Here is a 15,655-nt window from a genome sequence, read left to right as displayed (position 1 = left end):
AACAAGAGGCTGAAGGGTGAGAATTTTGGAAAGTCTACGGACATGTTTAGGCTTGAAAATTCCAAAACAAGACTATGTACATTCTTTTCTGGGCACTACAAACTCAAAACCGTTTCTTTCCTTTCTGGTGTGCCCCCCATGTCCTGTAGATCCTTCAGCATGAACAAATTCAGGGATAAGTGAGCTTTTTGTATGGGGGGTCCAACTGCCTCAAACTTTGGTCTGCTTAGAAACTGTAGTCTACAGCCCTGTCTCAAGACATTCAGGACACATTACTTAGTAATTGTCTACTACTTTCTTACAAACTGTCCTAAATGCCCTATTACTCATGAAGGTGGAGGGAGCAGCCTGGCTGAGTTATGGCTGTATTTTCTGGGAGTCACTGCTGGTCTTAGGTTTTGCTGGTCATGTTTTCCCTTCTGTACCTGAACCTCTTTCCCTTGCTTTTGCTTGCCTCTCTCTGTCTGGTATAGACAGAAAAGGATTTAGAGAGATAATTCCTGTTGAACTTCGCTGCCTGTAAATGAAAGATGCTTGACCAATTAGATGGTCTTACCACATTTTTTCAGTCTTTTAAAGACTACCTCTGTAGGGGGTCTGAAGAGGACTTTCTTACCCAAGGGTGCATTCAGGTGGTCTGCCTTCACATGATCTGGCATGGGTTATGACCTCAGACAAGCAAGCCTTTGAAGAATTGATCCTGTTGCTGCTGCTGTCCTTTATGATGCATCGACTACATTATATCCACACGTTTGGAGTGCTTTAAAACCTGAGCCTATAGGTCACCATTCCAGCATCTCCTGTTCCAGATCATTACCTGGGATTCCCTCTGCTTTAGATCTAATCTCCTCCAGCAGGGATTTCTGGTAATTCACAAGCGGCAGTTTAAATTTTAATGTCATGGCAGTGCACATATACACCCCCCCCAAAAAAAAAAACAAGACAAATCCTTCTATTCCTGTCACTGGGAATGGAGTTCTTGGATGGACTTTAAGATATTTGCTTCTGGAATCCAAGGACACTGCAGAGGGATCAGCCAGAGGATTCTTAATAAAGGAAAGGTATTCAATCTGATAAAACTGGTCAGGCTTTCTGGCAAAAATGGAAAGGAGGTAGGATTCTGGCTACAAAGATGTATTAGTGAATCCATACCCCACAGTATCCATGACTGGAGAAACATCTCTTAGAAGATGGTATCCTGCTTACCCACTGTTACCAAAAAGATAACCTGCAATAACAGAGGAAGTAGGGGGTTCACTGTCATTAACCCTAACTTTGGTTTCATGAACTATTTAAGACTAAGATCTAGAATGAATTGTCAAAGGCCATCATTTTATCATACCAAGATCATCTTAAATAAACCCTCTTTCCCTATTCTGTCAAATGTGGCTGCACTACATAATGGTCGCCAACTGTTTTAATACAGGTGGAGCCAAGGAAGTATGATCATCTGAAAAACATCAGACCCTGGAATAGTGCTAAAAAAATTCTACGGTACATCCACTTTTCAAATGTTACTTAAGACCAAAGTCATAAAATGAACTAATCATCCTCAGGACAAACTGGAAAAGATGACAGAATCGTCACTGGTGAATAATGCAAATCAGTCTTTCATGGCAGGTCACTGCTGCTGCACACAAGCATTAGATATCTGCATTTCATTTTTTCTGGTACTGTCTCTTTTCTGCCTGCTACACTTACGGTAGGGAAGGTCAAGCTTTGGTTGGAAAATTTCTGCAAAACATAGGCAAGCATGGATGAAATATTTTGACATTCTCCACTATTTCATTTTTTTCCTCCAAGTAATTTAAAACTTTCCAAGAAGATGCATTCAAATGAGACAGTTTCTTAGAGAAGCACATTAAACAGTTGCCCTCAACATCAATATCAAATGAGGGCTGTGTTCTGAGTCAAGTATGTCATCTTAAGACAATACCAAAAGCAGCAGGCCAGCAACTAGCATCTACTGACACCATAATCTTTTCTGGACACTTTTGGAACAGTAAGGTCAAAAGCAGCAAGGACAGACAATTCTACACAGATACTTAAAACTTTGGTCGTAAATCCTTTAAAACTTGTTTAGTTTATTAAGTAAAGATGGATGTGAAACATTCGAGACAGAAAAGACAAGCCCCAGCACAAGAAACAACTGGAAAAAATGCTGGCTTGGATATCCCAAGCTTTAGTAGCTCAACATACATCTTTGAAAGGGTAATTTCCTGGAACTTAACTTTAAAGCTCCGCATTCAATTTCAGTCTTTCCATATGAAATGTTCTCCATAGGGTGGGGATGATAGCAGAAGACAGGGATTCTTCATCCTCAGTCAGTGTTCAATCTAAACAGTATAAAACCTAATCTCAAACTGGGGATTTTTCATTTCCCTTTAAAAATGGCAAGAGTTGAGGAAGAGATGAGTTTGTTTTTGTTACAGCAGTCCAAGAAGCACAAGGCTTCAAAGGAGTTGCTGAAATCGAAGTTTCCTTTTAAAAAAGGGCAAACAATTCCTGTATAAAGAAAAAGCAGTATAAACACAATAACAGGAAATGCCTTTGTGTGTGTAGGGGTAGGGAGTGGGTGGATGCCCTATGTAAGGCAACTATCCCATATACATGAGTTAGCTCAGTAGTAGGCACACCATCTGGCAAACCAATTCCTGGATGTCAGAATTACTAAGACAAAATTCATCCCTAAATGAAGTGTCAGAAGCGAGAGAGCCTTAAGATCAGAATAGGAAAAACAGAAATTTCAGATCACAGGCTGGGCATCTAGGGGACTGACTTTCCAGGATGGGAAGACTCCTCAAACATGGGAATTTAGTCAGGCACAACTTTAGGCACTGAAGTTCACTGCTTCCCTTCTCCTGATCCCCTGATGAAGCAGAGAAACACTTGGGGAAGAAAAGGGACCGAGAGGAGACATTAGCTTGCAAAGGAAAAGAAAGAATCCCAACACCAGCAGCCGCAGGAAAATGGGTCTTGCTCAACACAAAATGTCTAGACACCTCAATCATCTGTACCTATGAAATGCCTGGTGGCAGTATCAGCATTTTCTTTAATGACTTGGACTCCCTATGCCCCCCCTTCTATTTTGCAACACTGAGACTTGCAGCAATCTAAGTGCTGTGGATCAAAAAGTTTACTCTGGGTATTAAAAAAGAACTTGGCAGGGAATATGATAGAATCTCTTATAGACTGCACTTCTTAATGTCACTTGAGACTACAAAATGCACCCAAAACAGAAGTTCAATTGCTGGAAAAAGATCCGATTGAGATGGACATTTGTTAATGGCTAAAAACCATATATTCAAGCCTGTAGCAATGAGCATTACAATCTGCTCAGTTTTCCCTCTGACTGTGAAGCTCCCCCCCCCATGCTCTAATGCAGGGCTTCTTAAACTTTTTCCACTTGCTACCCAATTTACGCAAGAGAAAATGTTTACATGACCCTGGACATACAGGTATACAAAACAGGTGTACAAATACATTTATTAATAAATGAAAAAAAATATTTCAAAACATTTTTTTTGGAATACATATAATTTTACCACTTACCAGCAATAAAACGTCTCTGCCTTTGAAACTCACATTCAAAGAAAATGCATCTGGCCAGTGGCGGATTAAGTTTACCTTTGGGCTGTTTTCAAATCACAGGACCCCTGCACACATTTTTAGGACCATGCAAAAGTTCGTAGATTCATCTTCCTGACTGTATTAAATTATAATGTATAATAATCAAATTATATCCCTATGACAAAGTCGGCACTTTAGCCCTGTATGGCATGGAACTGGCTAGATGCCTGGGTTTTATATACATCAAAGAAAATGTGAAGTATATATCAAGCTTCCAACCAACAAGGAGCACTTATAAACAGAGACCCTAAAGACACAGGACTAAACGACCTGACTGTTTTTTACCATCACTTTCCATATTTGCCTTGGAAAAGTGTTGTACCTCAAAGGAGCTTTAACCATACTGGCAAAACTCTTGGCTGAGTGATTTTCAAAGCCGTGGTTGCAGAGAAATACCCTGCCCTCAAGAATAGGAGGCTTGCAGTGTAAATGAAAGCGGTCATGTATTCCCACAGGCTCTATATGGACAACCCGAATGAAAACCATCAATGACTGTTACAAGTCGCTCTTTCAGATGATGTCAGTCAGATTTAAATTTTCTGTAAGATGTTAGACAGAGCAAAACAAAAAAAAATCTTCAGGATTTCTACACCAACTGGAACAAGTTTAGTATGAATGCAGATTCCTTTTTCCGCACTAAGAAATGCTGCTTTTTTATACACAGTTGCAGGCAAACAGGTGCAAGGACAATATTGGCCATCTGTGTATTATGTCAAGAAATGTTAAATCCTGGAGCCTCCTGTCAAGTGTAGCCACCTTTAAAACCACAGGGATTTACACCTCGGGGTCTTTAACACAAAAATGCAGCAGCACAACTGATTATTGCAGCGATTTATAATAACTATTCTAAGCTTATTTTTCTATTTACAGGTTGTGGCAGAGCATACATATTTTATACTTTGCTATCCTTAATCAGACTTCTGTTGTAGCATTTGAAATATTAAATGGCCGAAAACAAAATATGCCTCTGTAGCTATTAGGTTTTTCTGTTTGCAGTTAGTAGAAAATGTAAATATTAGTTAAAAAAAAAATCTGCATTCAGGAATTAGCATCTAAGAAAGTTTGCCAGCACTACTGGCATTTTTGTTCCTTTTTTTTCCTCTTTTGGGAGAGTGCATATAGAATCAAGTGTTACATCACCTTTTCCTTGAAATGTACCATCTGTATCAAAGTTCTTATACAGAGTTTGACTTTTAGCTCCTTCCTGTGGCCATCTAGCTTAACACATACTTCTGCAACTGTGAGATGGAATTCTACGGTTGAAAGCCTGATTGCAAGCTCTTCTGTTCTATTATCCCTGTGGTGCAGCGGTAGCGTTGTTGCCTCACAGCAAGAAGTTCTCCCGTTTGATTCTCGGCTTGGGTTGGGAGTGCCTTCTGTGTGGAGTCTGCATGTCCTCCCAGCAGTCGAATGGGCATTCGAAAGACATGCGTTGAATGGGCGTGCTTTCGTTTAAGGTTGGGCTGGCAACTCGACACCATAAAAACCAACTGCCAATCATTAGCGGACCAGAGTTCCACTGTGGCGACCCCTAACTGGGCAAAGCCAAAAGACAAACAATCACACACACACCTACCTACCTATCAATTGTCCGTTGTGGTCCACATTCCAAAATGTCTTCCTGAACTCAAATCCCAGGCATGTGAAAAATGAAGACAATCGGTCGCACAGAAGCAACAGGTGTTTGAGACCTCTTTTCGTTTTTTGCATCTGTGCGACCAGATGCAAAAAAAAAAAAAAAATTTGCGACAATACGCTGTCCGGCAAAGGCAGTCTCTAAATTTTTCATGACACCAACATTCGGTTAAAGCGACCCCATATAGTGTCGCGACCTATAGTTTAAGAAGCCCTGTTCTAATGCCAGGGTTAAGAGTTAAGCTCTGGGAGTGATGGGGATATCACTGGTTGGTGGTGGGGAGACGGGGTTCTTTTGCTTGGCTTTAATGTTACTCTGCACACACCCAGATATGCTTAAAACATGGATACACCAATAAGCCTGTGGAAGGCCATGTTACCCATGCCTATGAATGACATAACACCTTCAGAAAGCAGTGAACCCACCCCCCGCCCCACAGAGCAAGTGCCTCAGATTAAACTTTTGGTCTCCACGTGGAATTCAATGACACAGTATGAACTACTGACTCGTGGGTCCAACATTTCGCCTGACAGAGAAGGCACTGATTTCCCAATAATGGCTTTATATTAATGTTATGGAGATTGCAATGTCAACAGAAGTGAAACTCACAATGTTGAAATATGCCTATAACTTCCACTGTTGCAACTGGGGTGCCCTGTACTAACAGCATGGACCCTGGCGCATCACTAGTTAATATCTGATGTAACTGAAATACCTGAAGCTGCAGAGGTTCAAGATGGGACAGAATTCTGCCACCTTCAAAACAAGGTAAAAAGTAGAAATAAAAACCCTTACCTTTTATCAAAGGGGAAGCAGACTCCAACAAACAAACACTCTCCATGCAGAAGTCTCTGATGTTACTTTACCATAATTAAAGACACCGTAGAATTTGAAATGTGTACAGTATCTGTGACAGCAATAATGCATTTTGCACAAGGATTTTTATGAGACCACTTTGTCCTTAAGTGAAGATTTTTTTTCTGGAGGACAAGTACCAAGATGTGGCCAGCTGTGCCCACATCCAGAACTTACTGATTTGTGGTGACAGCTTTCCAGAGGGGAAACTCCCAGAAACAGCCTTCCAAGCATTGCCCACAAAATGAAAGAAAAAAATGCAAATGTATACACATACTAAAATGTAGAAGTGCGCCTATATGTAACAGAAAAAAAAGACAGGAATACATGCTGTTAATGCAAAGCCTTAAAATACAACTAAGAAATGGAAGCCTCTGGCCTCTGTCACTTTTCTGCAAGATAGCAGAGAAAACAATACAAGCTGATGTAGCCACATGAAAATAACTTTCATCTCATCACTTAGGCCATCCTGAATATCACAATAGTTATAGTGCTGAACCAGAGAGATCACGAAGGAACCTGTCATGAGGTGCTTGGTCAAGATGCCAGTCCATTCAGCTCAGTTTATACAAGGCACCTGCCATCAATGCAGCTCAGAGGAGATGGATATGTATGCATCCAGGCTGCATAAATGACCCTACTTTATTCATCCTCCCCTTCCAATGATTACATTCTTTCCAGAAACTGTTAAACTAAAGGGGCAACAGGCTACTCCACAGCAGACTTCATCAGTCCAAGAGTTTCCCAAAAGGAGAGAGAATGCAGAAGGGGGCTAAAAGGAAGGGAGGGCTCACTACACTTGCTTGTCTTGGATAAACAGACTTCAAGATAATCTCAGGAAATGAAGAGGGAGATGGAAACTATTCTCTACCCATAGTTCCATATAAGGGTTGGCATGCCTGCCTGAAGTGGGAGATAAGCAAATGGCAGACAAGTGTCAGGGTCCAAACAGCTGGAGCTTGCTGTGCAGAGATGAGACAGCATTTGGTCATAAAGTATCTGCAGTGAGAAAACAGAAGTCAAATTACTCTTCGTAAGAGTGCACTCCTAAAGAGACCTCAAACAATATACTGGGGTACGTTCTCAGAAAATATGGAGTACCTGTTAGAAAGAAGTATTAACTTGCCATCAGTCAACCACAGAAATCCTCTGAAGGTTTGTGTCTGTTTCAGTATTTAATATGTGAGCTTTGTAGTGATAAGTTGATCCAAACATGTCACCAATAGAAGAGCAAGGGCTGAATGTGCCCTCCCTACACAGGTGCATGTTTTTAAAAGCACTGAAAGAAGGCACAAGTGCATCAAAGAATGGAAGGAGCCCCAAAGAAGAAATTGTAAGTGGACTTACAAAGTTAGATACTGCAATTCAGCAAAAAAAAAAAAAAACAGCCACAATGAAGGCAAAGCACCTGAGCATGCAAATCATAACACAACCTGGGATAAATACTGCAGTACTTGTGTTGAAACTTGACCACCACACAAGGAATCAAAGCAAAACTGTACACATTGAAACTGTTGCTCCACTTGTGTGGATAACTCAGGATTATGTGGCAAGAGTACATATGGAAAGACTGCACAGCAAATAATATTTATAAAGTCTGTTTGAAAAAATCATTACCTCGTGCTTGAAAAAGATCGATTTCTTTGGTGAGACAGTCTATGTCAATCTGCAGTTGTCTATTACTACTTCTTAACTGGTGCATTTCTTCAACCTACAAACAGCAATATTCAAATTTTAATGTTGTCTTACAGATGAACAAACACAGTCTTGCTTTACCTGATCCCTTTAACTCTCACTCCAACGTGTTCAATAGAAATGTTGATATTCATTAGAAAATATGACATGAAATTTGATGTTAATTTGGTAAAGAAAAATTATTCCTTGGGGAGTAACAATGCCAGTAATTCAGTTTTTAATCTTGACCACTGTGATATCTGAATACAACAAAAAAGAAGTTATGTACTTACCATAACATTCCATCCGAGTTGTTCTACTTAATTTGTCTTCAAACCTGTGGGTATTAGATCCGTAACAGATCCGAGCCAGCAACTTCACACGCATCTGCTCCGAGCTCCTCCCCCTACCTGTAAAACACCACCACTAACCTCCAACCCTCAGATCGAGTTTGCTGCACCCTACACTACCCGATCGAAACACCTTACACACAAGTGCCAGCTATGAACGCTGTGCATATGGTAAGGCAAGGGGGAAGGCGGGAGGGACAGATGAAGACAAATGAAGTAGAACTACTCAGATGGAACATTATGGTGAGTACATAACTTCTTTATTTGAAGTAGTTTACTTCATTTGATCTTCAATCTGTGGGACAGAGTCCCCAGCTACTAAACACCTGGGTGGCCCTCATGGAAGGATATTCTGGAGCACCACAGAACCAAAGGATGCTCTCAGAGAAATCAAATCCAATTTATAGTGAAAAATAAAGGTATGAGATGAGGACCAAGTAGCCGCAGAACAAATGTCGTCTAAGGATACTCTCGACCAAAAGGTAGCAGAAGTAGCCATGGACCTAGTACTGAGCTTTAACATGACCTGGAGGAGACAAACTTTTATCCTTATATATCTGAAGGCTACATAGGGAGATCCACCTGGCAATGGTCACCTTGGAAAAAGGTTTACCCAAAAAAGGTTTAGAAAAGAACACAAACTGGTCAGATTTACGAAAAGTTTTGGTCCTGTGCAACTAGAACTGTAACAGTCTATGAACATCCAGCAAATGCAACTTGTATTCCATTTTGTCTGTAAAATTTGGAAAGAAAACAGGTAAATTGATAGTTTGACATTAACCCCCGATGCTATTTTTGGGAGAAAAACAATTGGTGCGAAGAGAAACCCTGTCCTTGTGGAAAATCATGTATGGAACCTTGACAGACAACACCCAAAGTTCTGAAACCCTCCTAGCAGAGGTGAAAGCCACTAGAAAGGCAGTCTTCCAAGACAAAAACTTAAGATCTCCGGTTGCTGCAGGTTCAAATGGAGGAGCAACCAATGATTGAAGTACCATAGTAAGGTCCCACTGTGGAATGGGATCTTTGACTGGAGGACATAAGAGGAAGGCACCTTTAATAAAGGCTTTGCACAATCTGGAAGAGGCTACAGAAGCAGAGTTCTCACCCATATGAAAATGAGAAATGGCGGCTAGTTGAACCTTGACCATAGACGAGCTAGCCCCTTGTTGAAAAAGTCAAGGATAGCTGGAATGGGAGCTGTGAAGGGATCTAAACTCCTTTGAGAAGCCCAAAAGGAAAAACACTTCCATTTGCCTTGATCAATCTTCCTGGTGGACGACTTATGAGCTGCCACCAGAATAGACCTGACCGAAGAAGACAGGGAGTCCTAGCAATTAAGGGAACTGGAGCAGCAAAGCTGTGAGCTTCAGACTGTCCAGATTTGGATGAGGGACCCTCGAGGACTGCGAAATGAGATCCTGAATGGGATCCAAGGAGGAGCTAGATGATGAGACCAAACGAAGGGAAACCATATCTAGCAAGCCCCAAAATGGGGCAATGAGGATCACTTTGCTTCTCAGTCGACAAGCCTTCTGTAGGAACTTCGGAATAAGGGGTACAGGAGGATAAGCATAAAGACTGGGAGGCCAAACATGGACTAGAGCGTCTCTGGGGGGCTTTCCCGGTCAGGGGTTCAGAGTGAAGAACTCGCTGCACTTCACGTTGGAAGGAGATGCAAAGAGATCGTAGCAAGGCCGATCCCACTCTAGAAAGATCTGCTCCACTACTAAAGGATTCAGAGACCACTCGTAAGGCATCAGAATAATCCGGCTTAGTCCATCCGCTAAAATGTTGGACCAACCCAAAATATGCATTGCTACCAGAAAACAACCTGTGGAGATCGCGCATTCCCAACCTCTCATGGCCTCGCGACAAAGGGGGTCAGATCTGGTCCCTCCCCGTTTGTAGATATATCAGACCACCGACATGTTGTCTGACTGGATTGCAATGGTTCCCAGTGGCAGAAAGGCATGAATGGCCTGCAACGCTAAAAAGACGGTCCTCATCTCCAGAACGTTTATATACAAACTGGTCTCGATCGTGGACCACATGCCTTGGACTGTCCTTCCCGAACAATGCCCCCCCCCCCCCACCCTAGCTGGGAGGCGTCCGTGGTCAATGTGGCTTGGGCAAAGGCTGGAACAAAAGGTCGTCCCTCCAAGAGTTCCGAAGACTGCATCCACCATAGAAGGGATGACCTGTAGACTATGCTGATGTGTATCGGGTGCGACAATGGAAGATCCAACAAAGACCATTGCACCGCTAGAGTCCACTGTAGTACTTGCATATGTAATCAAGCACATGGTAAAATTGTTATTGTTGCTGCCATAGAACCTAGGGCTCTAAAAATAGACTCTGCTGAGGGAAGGTGAGATCAGCAAATGAAGGTGACATGCATCTTTAAATTTCAAACTCTTTCCGAGGTCAGGAAAACTTTTACCAGTAATGTGTCTATCCGTGCTCCTATGCATTCTATCACCTGTACAGGGTTCAGAAGAGATTTGGCTGTGTTGATTGCAATTCCTAGACAGTGTGCAAGATGTAGGAAATAGTCTCTGGTCCGACAAAGTAGATGCTTGGTGGGAGCAGTAAGGAGCCAATCGTCCAAGTAAAGGTAGACCTGAATCCCCTGACGTCTCAGGTGAGCCGCTACTACTGCCAGCACTTTGGTGAACACACTGGGGGTTGTAGTGAGGCAAACGGGTAGGGCTCGAAACTAATGACTGGCTCCTAGCCGGAAGCAGAGAAACCTCCTGGAGCTTCTGTGCATCTTTATGTGATAACAGCCATCCTGGAGGTCGAATGAGCACATCCAGTCACACTCTTGCAGGTACGGGGATGATGGACTGTAAAGTGACCATCCTGAACTTCTCTTTGGCAACTGGCAGGTTCAGAGTAGACAGGTCCAGAATGGGCCTCAAGTCCCTCATCCATTTTGGCACCAAAGAGAGCCTGGAGTAGATGCCCGATCCGGACTGATCTGGGGGGATGGGTTCGACGGCTCATTTCTTCAGCAGCTTGGAAATCTCTAGCTCTGCTGCCTTCCTTTGCACAGGCAGTACGTCTGGTAGGCATTTGTAAGGTGTAGGGAGAACCACAAACAGGATTGAATAGCCTCTGGAAATTATCTGAAGCACCCAACAGTCTGATGACATGGACTCCATTGCTGCCAGGTGCAACAACAGGTGACCCCTGACTACCTCCAAGGCAGAGCAGTTAGGCAACCCCTCAGGGTTGCTGTACGGACCTGTCCGAGAACGGTTCTCGAGACCCAAAATTCCTTGGACCCCCTCTGCCTCTGGGCAAGCGTCTATCCTGTCCCCCTCTGCCTCTAGGGGAAGAAGGGCCTAGAGTGTCCTGGGAATACTGAGACTTCCGGAGCCACATCTTCTTTTGCCCTTGCTGATTCTGGGAAAAGGATCTTTGAGGGTTTGAGAAGCAGATTCCAACATCAGACAGTGCCTTCTCTATTTGGTAAGACCATCCGTGACACCTTGGTCCAGAGTGAGAAAGATGGGAAGAGCTGTCATATGGGGCATTCACAAGAGACACCTTAAAGGGTTCTGTAAACTGACACAATCTGAGCCAGGCGCTGCACCTCATGGACACGCCGGACCCATCCACCCTAGCCGCTCCTTCGGTCGCGTGAGTCGTTGCATAGACGCATTTGAAACTGCTGTCCAGGAAGCCATCCTCACGGAGAACGTAGCCCTGTCCTCCTGCGACATGGACTTTGGGGGAGACACTGACAGTTCCTTTACCAGGTGGCACTGTAGTCGAGTATTATGGGCCAGATAGTTCAGTCCCCTGATAGTAAAGGACGCGAACGCATAAACCCGCTTTCCTAGGCGATCCATCATCCTAGACTTAAGTCAGGAGAATGACAGAGGAACTCTCCTGGGCTAGTTCCTTCTTGGTGGTGGCTGCTACAACCATAGCATCTACAGGGGTCCCTTTATTGCAAGCCGGTCTGTCTGCAGGGGGGCTCAATATTTTGCCCGGGCGTTTAGGGATTGGTTCCCCTGTGTCCGGTTCCTTCCAAGCACACGAGGTGACTAAGTCCACTAATGGATCCGAGGGAGGGGACACCCAGGAAGTAAGATGGGCTCATGCCAAAAGCCTCCAGGAACACAGATTCATTAGAGGAAGGATTTGGGGTGGACCAACCTCCCCGTTGGCGCAAGATTTCCATGATGTCTCTAAAGGAAACATCCTCGGGAGGTGACCTGGGGGAACTTTCCCCATCATCCAAATCAGTGTCCTCAGTGAGGGACACCGGGGATGATGAGTCCAAGTGCCTCCTCTTGCACGTATGCTTGCATGGAACCTCTCTGGTGGGGCTTTCTGAAGGGGGCTCTCAAACTACTTGCTGTTCCTCAAGGGAAACTGGGGTTCCTCAAGCACGGGCTGTCCCTGTGGTAAAATGACTGCATTCACACACAAAGCAGATGGAGTCGGGGTAGAGTCCGAGGATATAGTCAGGGGCCTCAAACCATTGGAGAGAACCCTTTCCATGATGAATGAAGGACAGCGAGCTTCCTGGGACACCATTAAGGGAACCACTCTCCTTGGATCCAAGGCCAGAATCGGAGCCAGGCCCGTAGTAGACTGAGCTCCGAGGACGTGGCCATGACCAGACAAGGTCGGAGCCAATGGGAAAAGCTTCACTCCGGCTGCAAGAGCCACTCTGATACGAACTAGTCAGATCTGACACGCTCCAAGCAGCTGCCGGCATTGAGGAAACAGGTACCATCGGCGCCGACCCCCTGACTAGAAGAACTCTCAGGTCCATGTACTCTGAAATCAGGGGTTGGATCGGAGAAGGAGATATAGGTGTGAAAAAGGAAAGCCAGCTCCCTCCTCCAGAGGGAGAGGGGGCTGGCAAGACTCCCATCTGAATCTGTATGTGAATAAATCTCCATCATTTTATCCATGTCCACTTCGGAGAGCCTGCAGGTGGACCTCAACGAAGCCATGGACTTCCTCCTGGCGGGTTGAAGAACAGAGGCTCTAGAAGGTGGCCTGGCTCCTCCAGCTCTGGAGAAAATCTAGGAGATCAGAGCAGAGGGGAGTCAGGTCGGTGCCTAGACTGAAGTTTGGTGGGAGGTCCGGTTGGAGCCAAAAGGTCCGGAGACCTCTATTTTCTCACTCCTATGCTCTCTCTCTCCTTCTCTCTGCCCTTTCTACACTCCCCTTCCACAGGCTTAGAGGCAGGAGGATAAGTCCCAGCCTGGGGGGAGGAGAAGCAAGGACGGTAGTAGAAGGAGAGGCGGCCGCAGCTGTGACCGAAGCAGAAGTGGAGGTGGCCGCCTCCGTAGAAGGGAGCTGGCCCTTCATCACTAGTTTATCTCTATGATCTTTAAGAGTTCGTGGGTAAAAACCCATGCAAATATTGCAGTTAGTAGACAGATGGGCAGTACCCAAAGAACACGGAGCGTGGTCGTCAGCAGGCGACAGTTTGTGGCCACCACTCAGTGCATCTCTTGAAAACTTGCTTAGGGAGATTAGCCATAACTAGTCTCAAAAACAAGAAAAGATTCTGAAAAAAAACACTCCACTCACCACACACTCAGAACCACAAGCACACACAAGTCTGAAGGGGGGGGGGGGGTGAGAGTCAAACTACTACAAACAACCTAAAAACAAAGGAAAGGAACCTACACTCGATGCATCAGTGAGGGGGAGGAAGGGAGGAAACCTATGCTACCAGCACACACACTAAACACTAATAAACAAGGGAAAAAACACTTCAAAAAACCTACTCAGTACCTGGAGCTCAAGAATCACAATGCGTTGGAAGCCATGGCAAACGTTATCTGAGGGTAGTGGTGGTGTATTACGGGTAGGGGGAGGAACTTGGAGCTCAGAGCAGATGCTTGTGAAGTTGCTGGCTCAGATCCATTACGGATCTGATACCCACAGGTTGAAGATCAAATAAACTACATCAGATCTGACAATTTACCTAAAAGAATACATCATTGTTGCAGCATGAACTCAACAGCAATAGCAGACTAATGAGGAAGGGTGCACAAATTTTGACAGAAAATGAAACAGACAGAAACAAATTTAATTCTAGCAAATGACATGGACGATGATGCATTCTGATGCCAGGAAAAAAGAGGTTATGTACTCAGCATAACGTTCAATGTTTGTTGTCCTTGATCTCGTCTTCCTTCTTGCTGCTTGGGTTCGGAGCCAACCCTCGGCTCCGACTCAGCCGTACAATATAGCTCGAGAGCTTTTACTGGCTCGAGGCTAGCCCCTATCCCAGCATGCCTAGTGGTAGTTACCCAGATCTCGTTTGTGATGACCCAGTACTAGACCATACAATTAGAAAAAGGTATACTCTATTTTACATAACAGAGGACACCTACGTATAAAGGTGTAAACCATCCGCAAGAGTAAGAAGGGGAGACTAGGACTAACCAAAAAGGTATGGTAAAAAGGAAACAGCAAGTATAACCAATAAAAAACAAGGAATTCCTCTCAATCCACCAGGAAGGGGGAAGGAGGGGGGACACAAAAAGGAAGGCAAGATCAAGGACAACAAACATGGAACATTATGCTGATTACATAACTTCTTTATGTTATGTTGTCCGTATCTTGCCTTCATTTTTGCTGTTTGGGACAGCGTCCCCAGCACCTGATTCTTGGGTGGCTCACTGGAAAAAACTCTTCAGGACCGTGGAAATAAAGGACACCCTGTTCCGAGAGGTCACATCTACTTTGTAATGAGTGATAAAAGTATGAGGATTAGCCCATGTAGCTGCCGCACAGATCGAAACCAGAGGCAGTCTGGCCTGAAAAGCAAAAGAGGTAGCCAAGGACCTTGAGTGTCCTTTAATTTTCCCTGGAAGTTTTTGTTTACCCAAATCATAGACATTTTATAGTGTCTGAAAGCCACTTAGAAAAAGTCACCTTTGAGGCTGCACATCCTTTATTACTCTGCAAAAGATAAGAACAATTGGTCAGAATTTCTAAAGTCCTTGGTCCTGTGTAAATAGAAATGTAACCGGCTATGAAAGTCCAACTGAAGCTTATACTCTGCATTGTTGCCATGACTGGGGAAGAAAACAGGAAGATCAATGGACCGACTCAAATTGAAGTCAGAACATACCATGGGTAAGAAAGAGGGATTGGCTCAGAGAGAAACCAAATTGTTATGGAAAATCAAGTATGGGGGGACGAATAGATAAGGTCTCTAATTCTGAAACCCTTCTAGCTGAGGTAATTGCAACCAAGGAAAAGGTTTTTAAGTCAGAAATTTGAGTGGAAAAGAAGCAGATGGTTCAAAGGGGGGAAGAATCAGAGTTTTACATAGCCTATGGGAAATGATACTGGACCCCATTTCTCCCATATGGAAATTAGAAATGGTAGCTAGCTGAGCCCGGACAGTAGCTGCTTCAAGTTTCATCAAGAAATTAGAGAATCTTTGAAAAGGGTGCAGTAAAGTGATCACCCTGATTTTTGCCTGCCCAACAAGAGAACCTCTTCCATTTACTAGCAT

General features: G+C 44.0%; 1 protein-coding gene across 2 annotated transcripts in view; it reads right to left on the bottom strand.

Moving 5' to 3' along the window:
- LOC122799732 (TGF-beta-activated kinase 1 and MAP3K7-binding protein 2-like) overlaps positions 1 to 15,655 on the bottom strand; it is a 368,141-nt gene that overhangs the window by 279,948 nt on the left and 72,538 nt on the right. For both annotated transcript variants that reach the window (XM_044069000.1, XM_044068991.1), the window contains exon 2: positions 7,739 to 7,832. In XM_044069000.1, the coding sequence (XP_043924935.1) occupies positions 7,739 to 7,832 (94 nt within the window). The remainder of the gene's footprint in view (positions 1 to 7,738; positions 7,833 to 15,655) is intronic.

This window comes from Protopterus annectens, chromosome 1.part0, assembly GCF_019279795.1.
Source record: "Protopterus annectens isolate FY-2018-M chromosome 1.part0, PAN1.0, whole genome shotgun sequence".
Lineage (NCBI taxonomy): Eukaryota > Metazoa > Chordata > Ceratodontiformes > Protopteridae > Protopterus > Protopterus annectens.
Note: the sequence above shows the minus strand (reverse complement) of the source record. Positions and strands in the feature narration are given on the sequence as shown.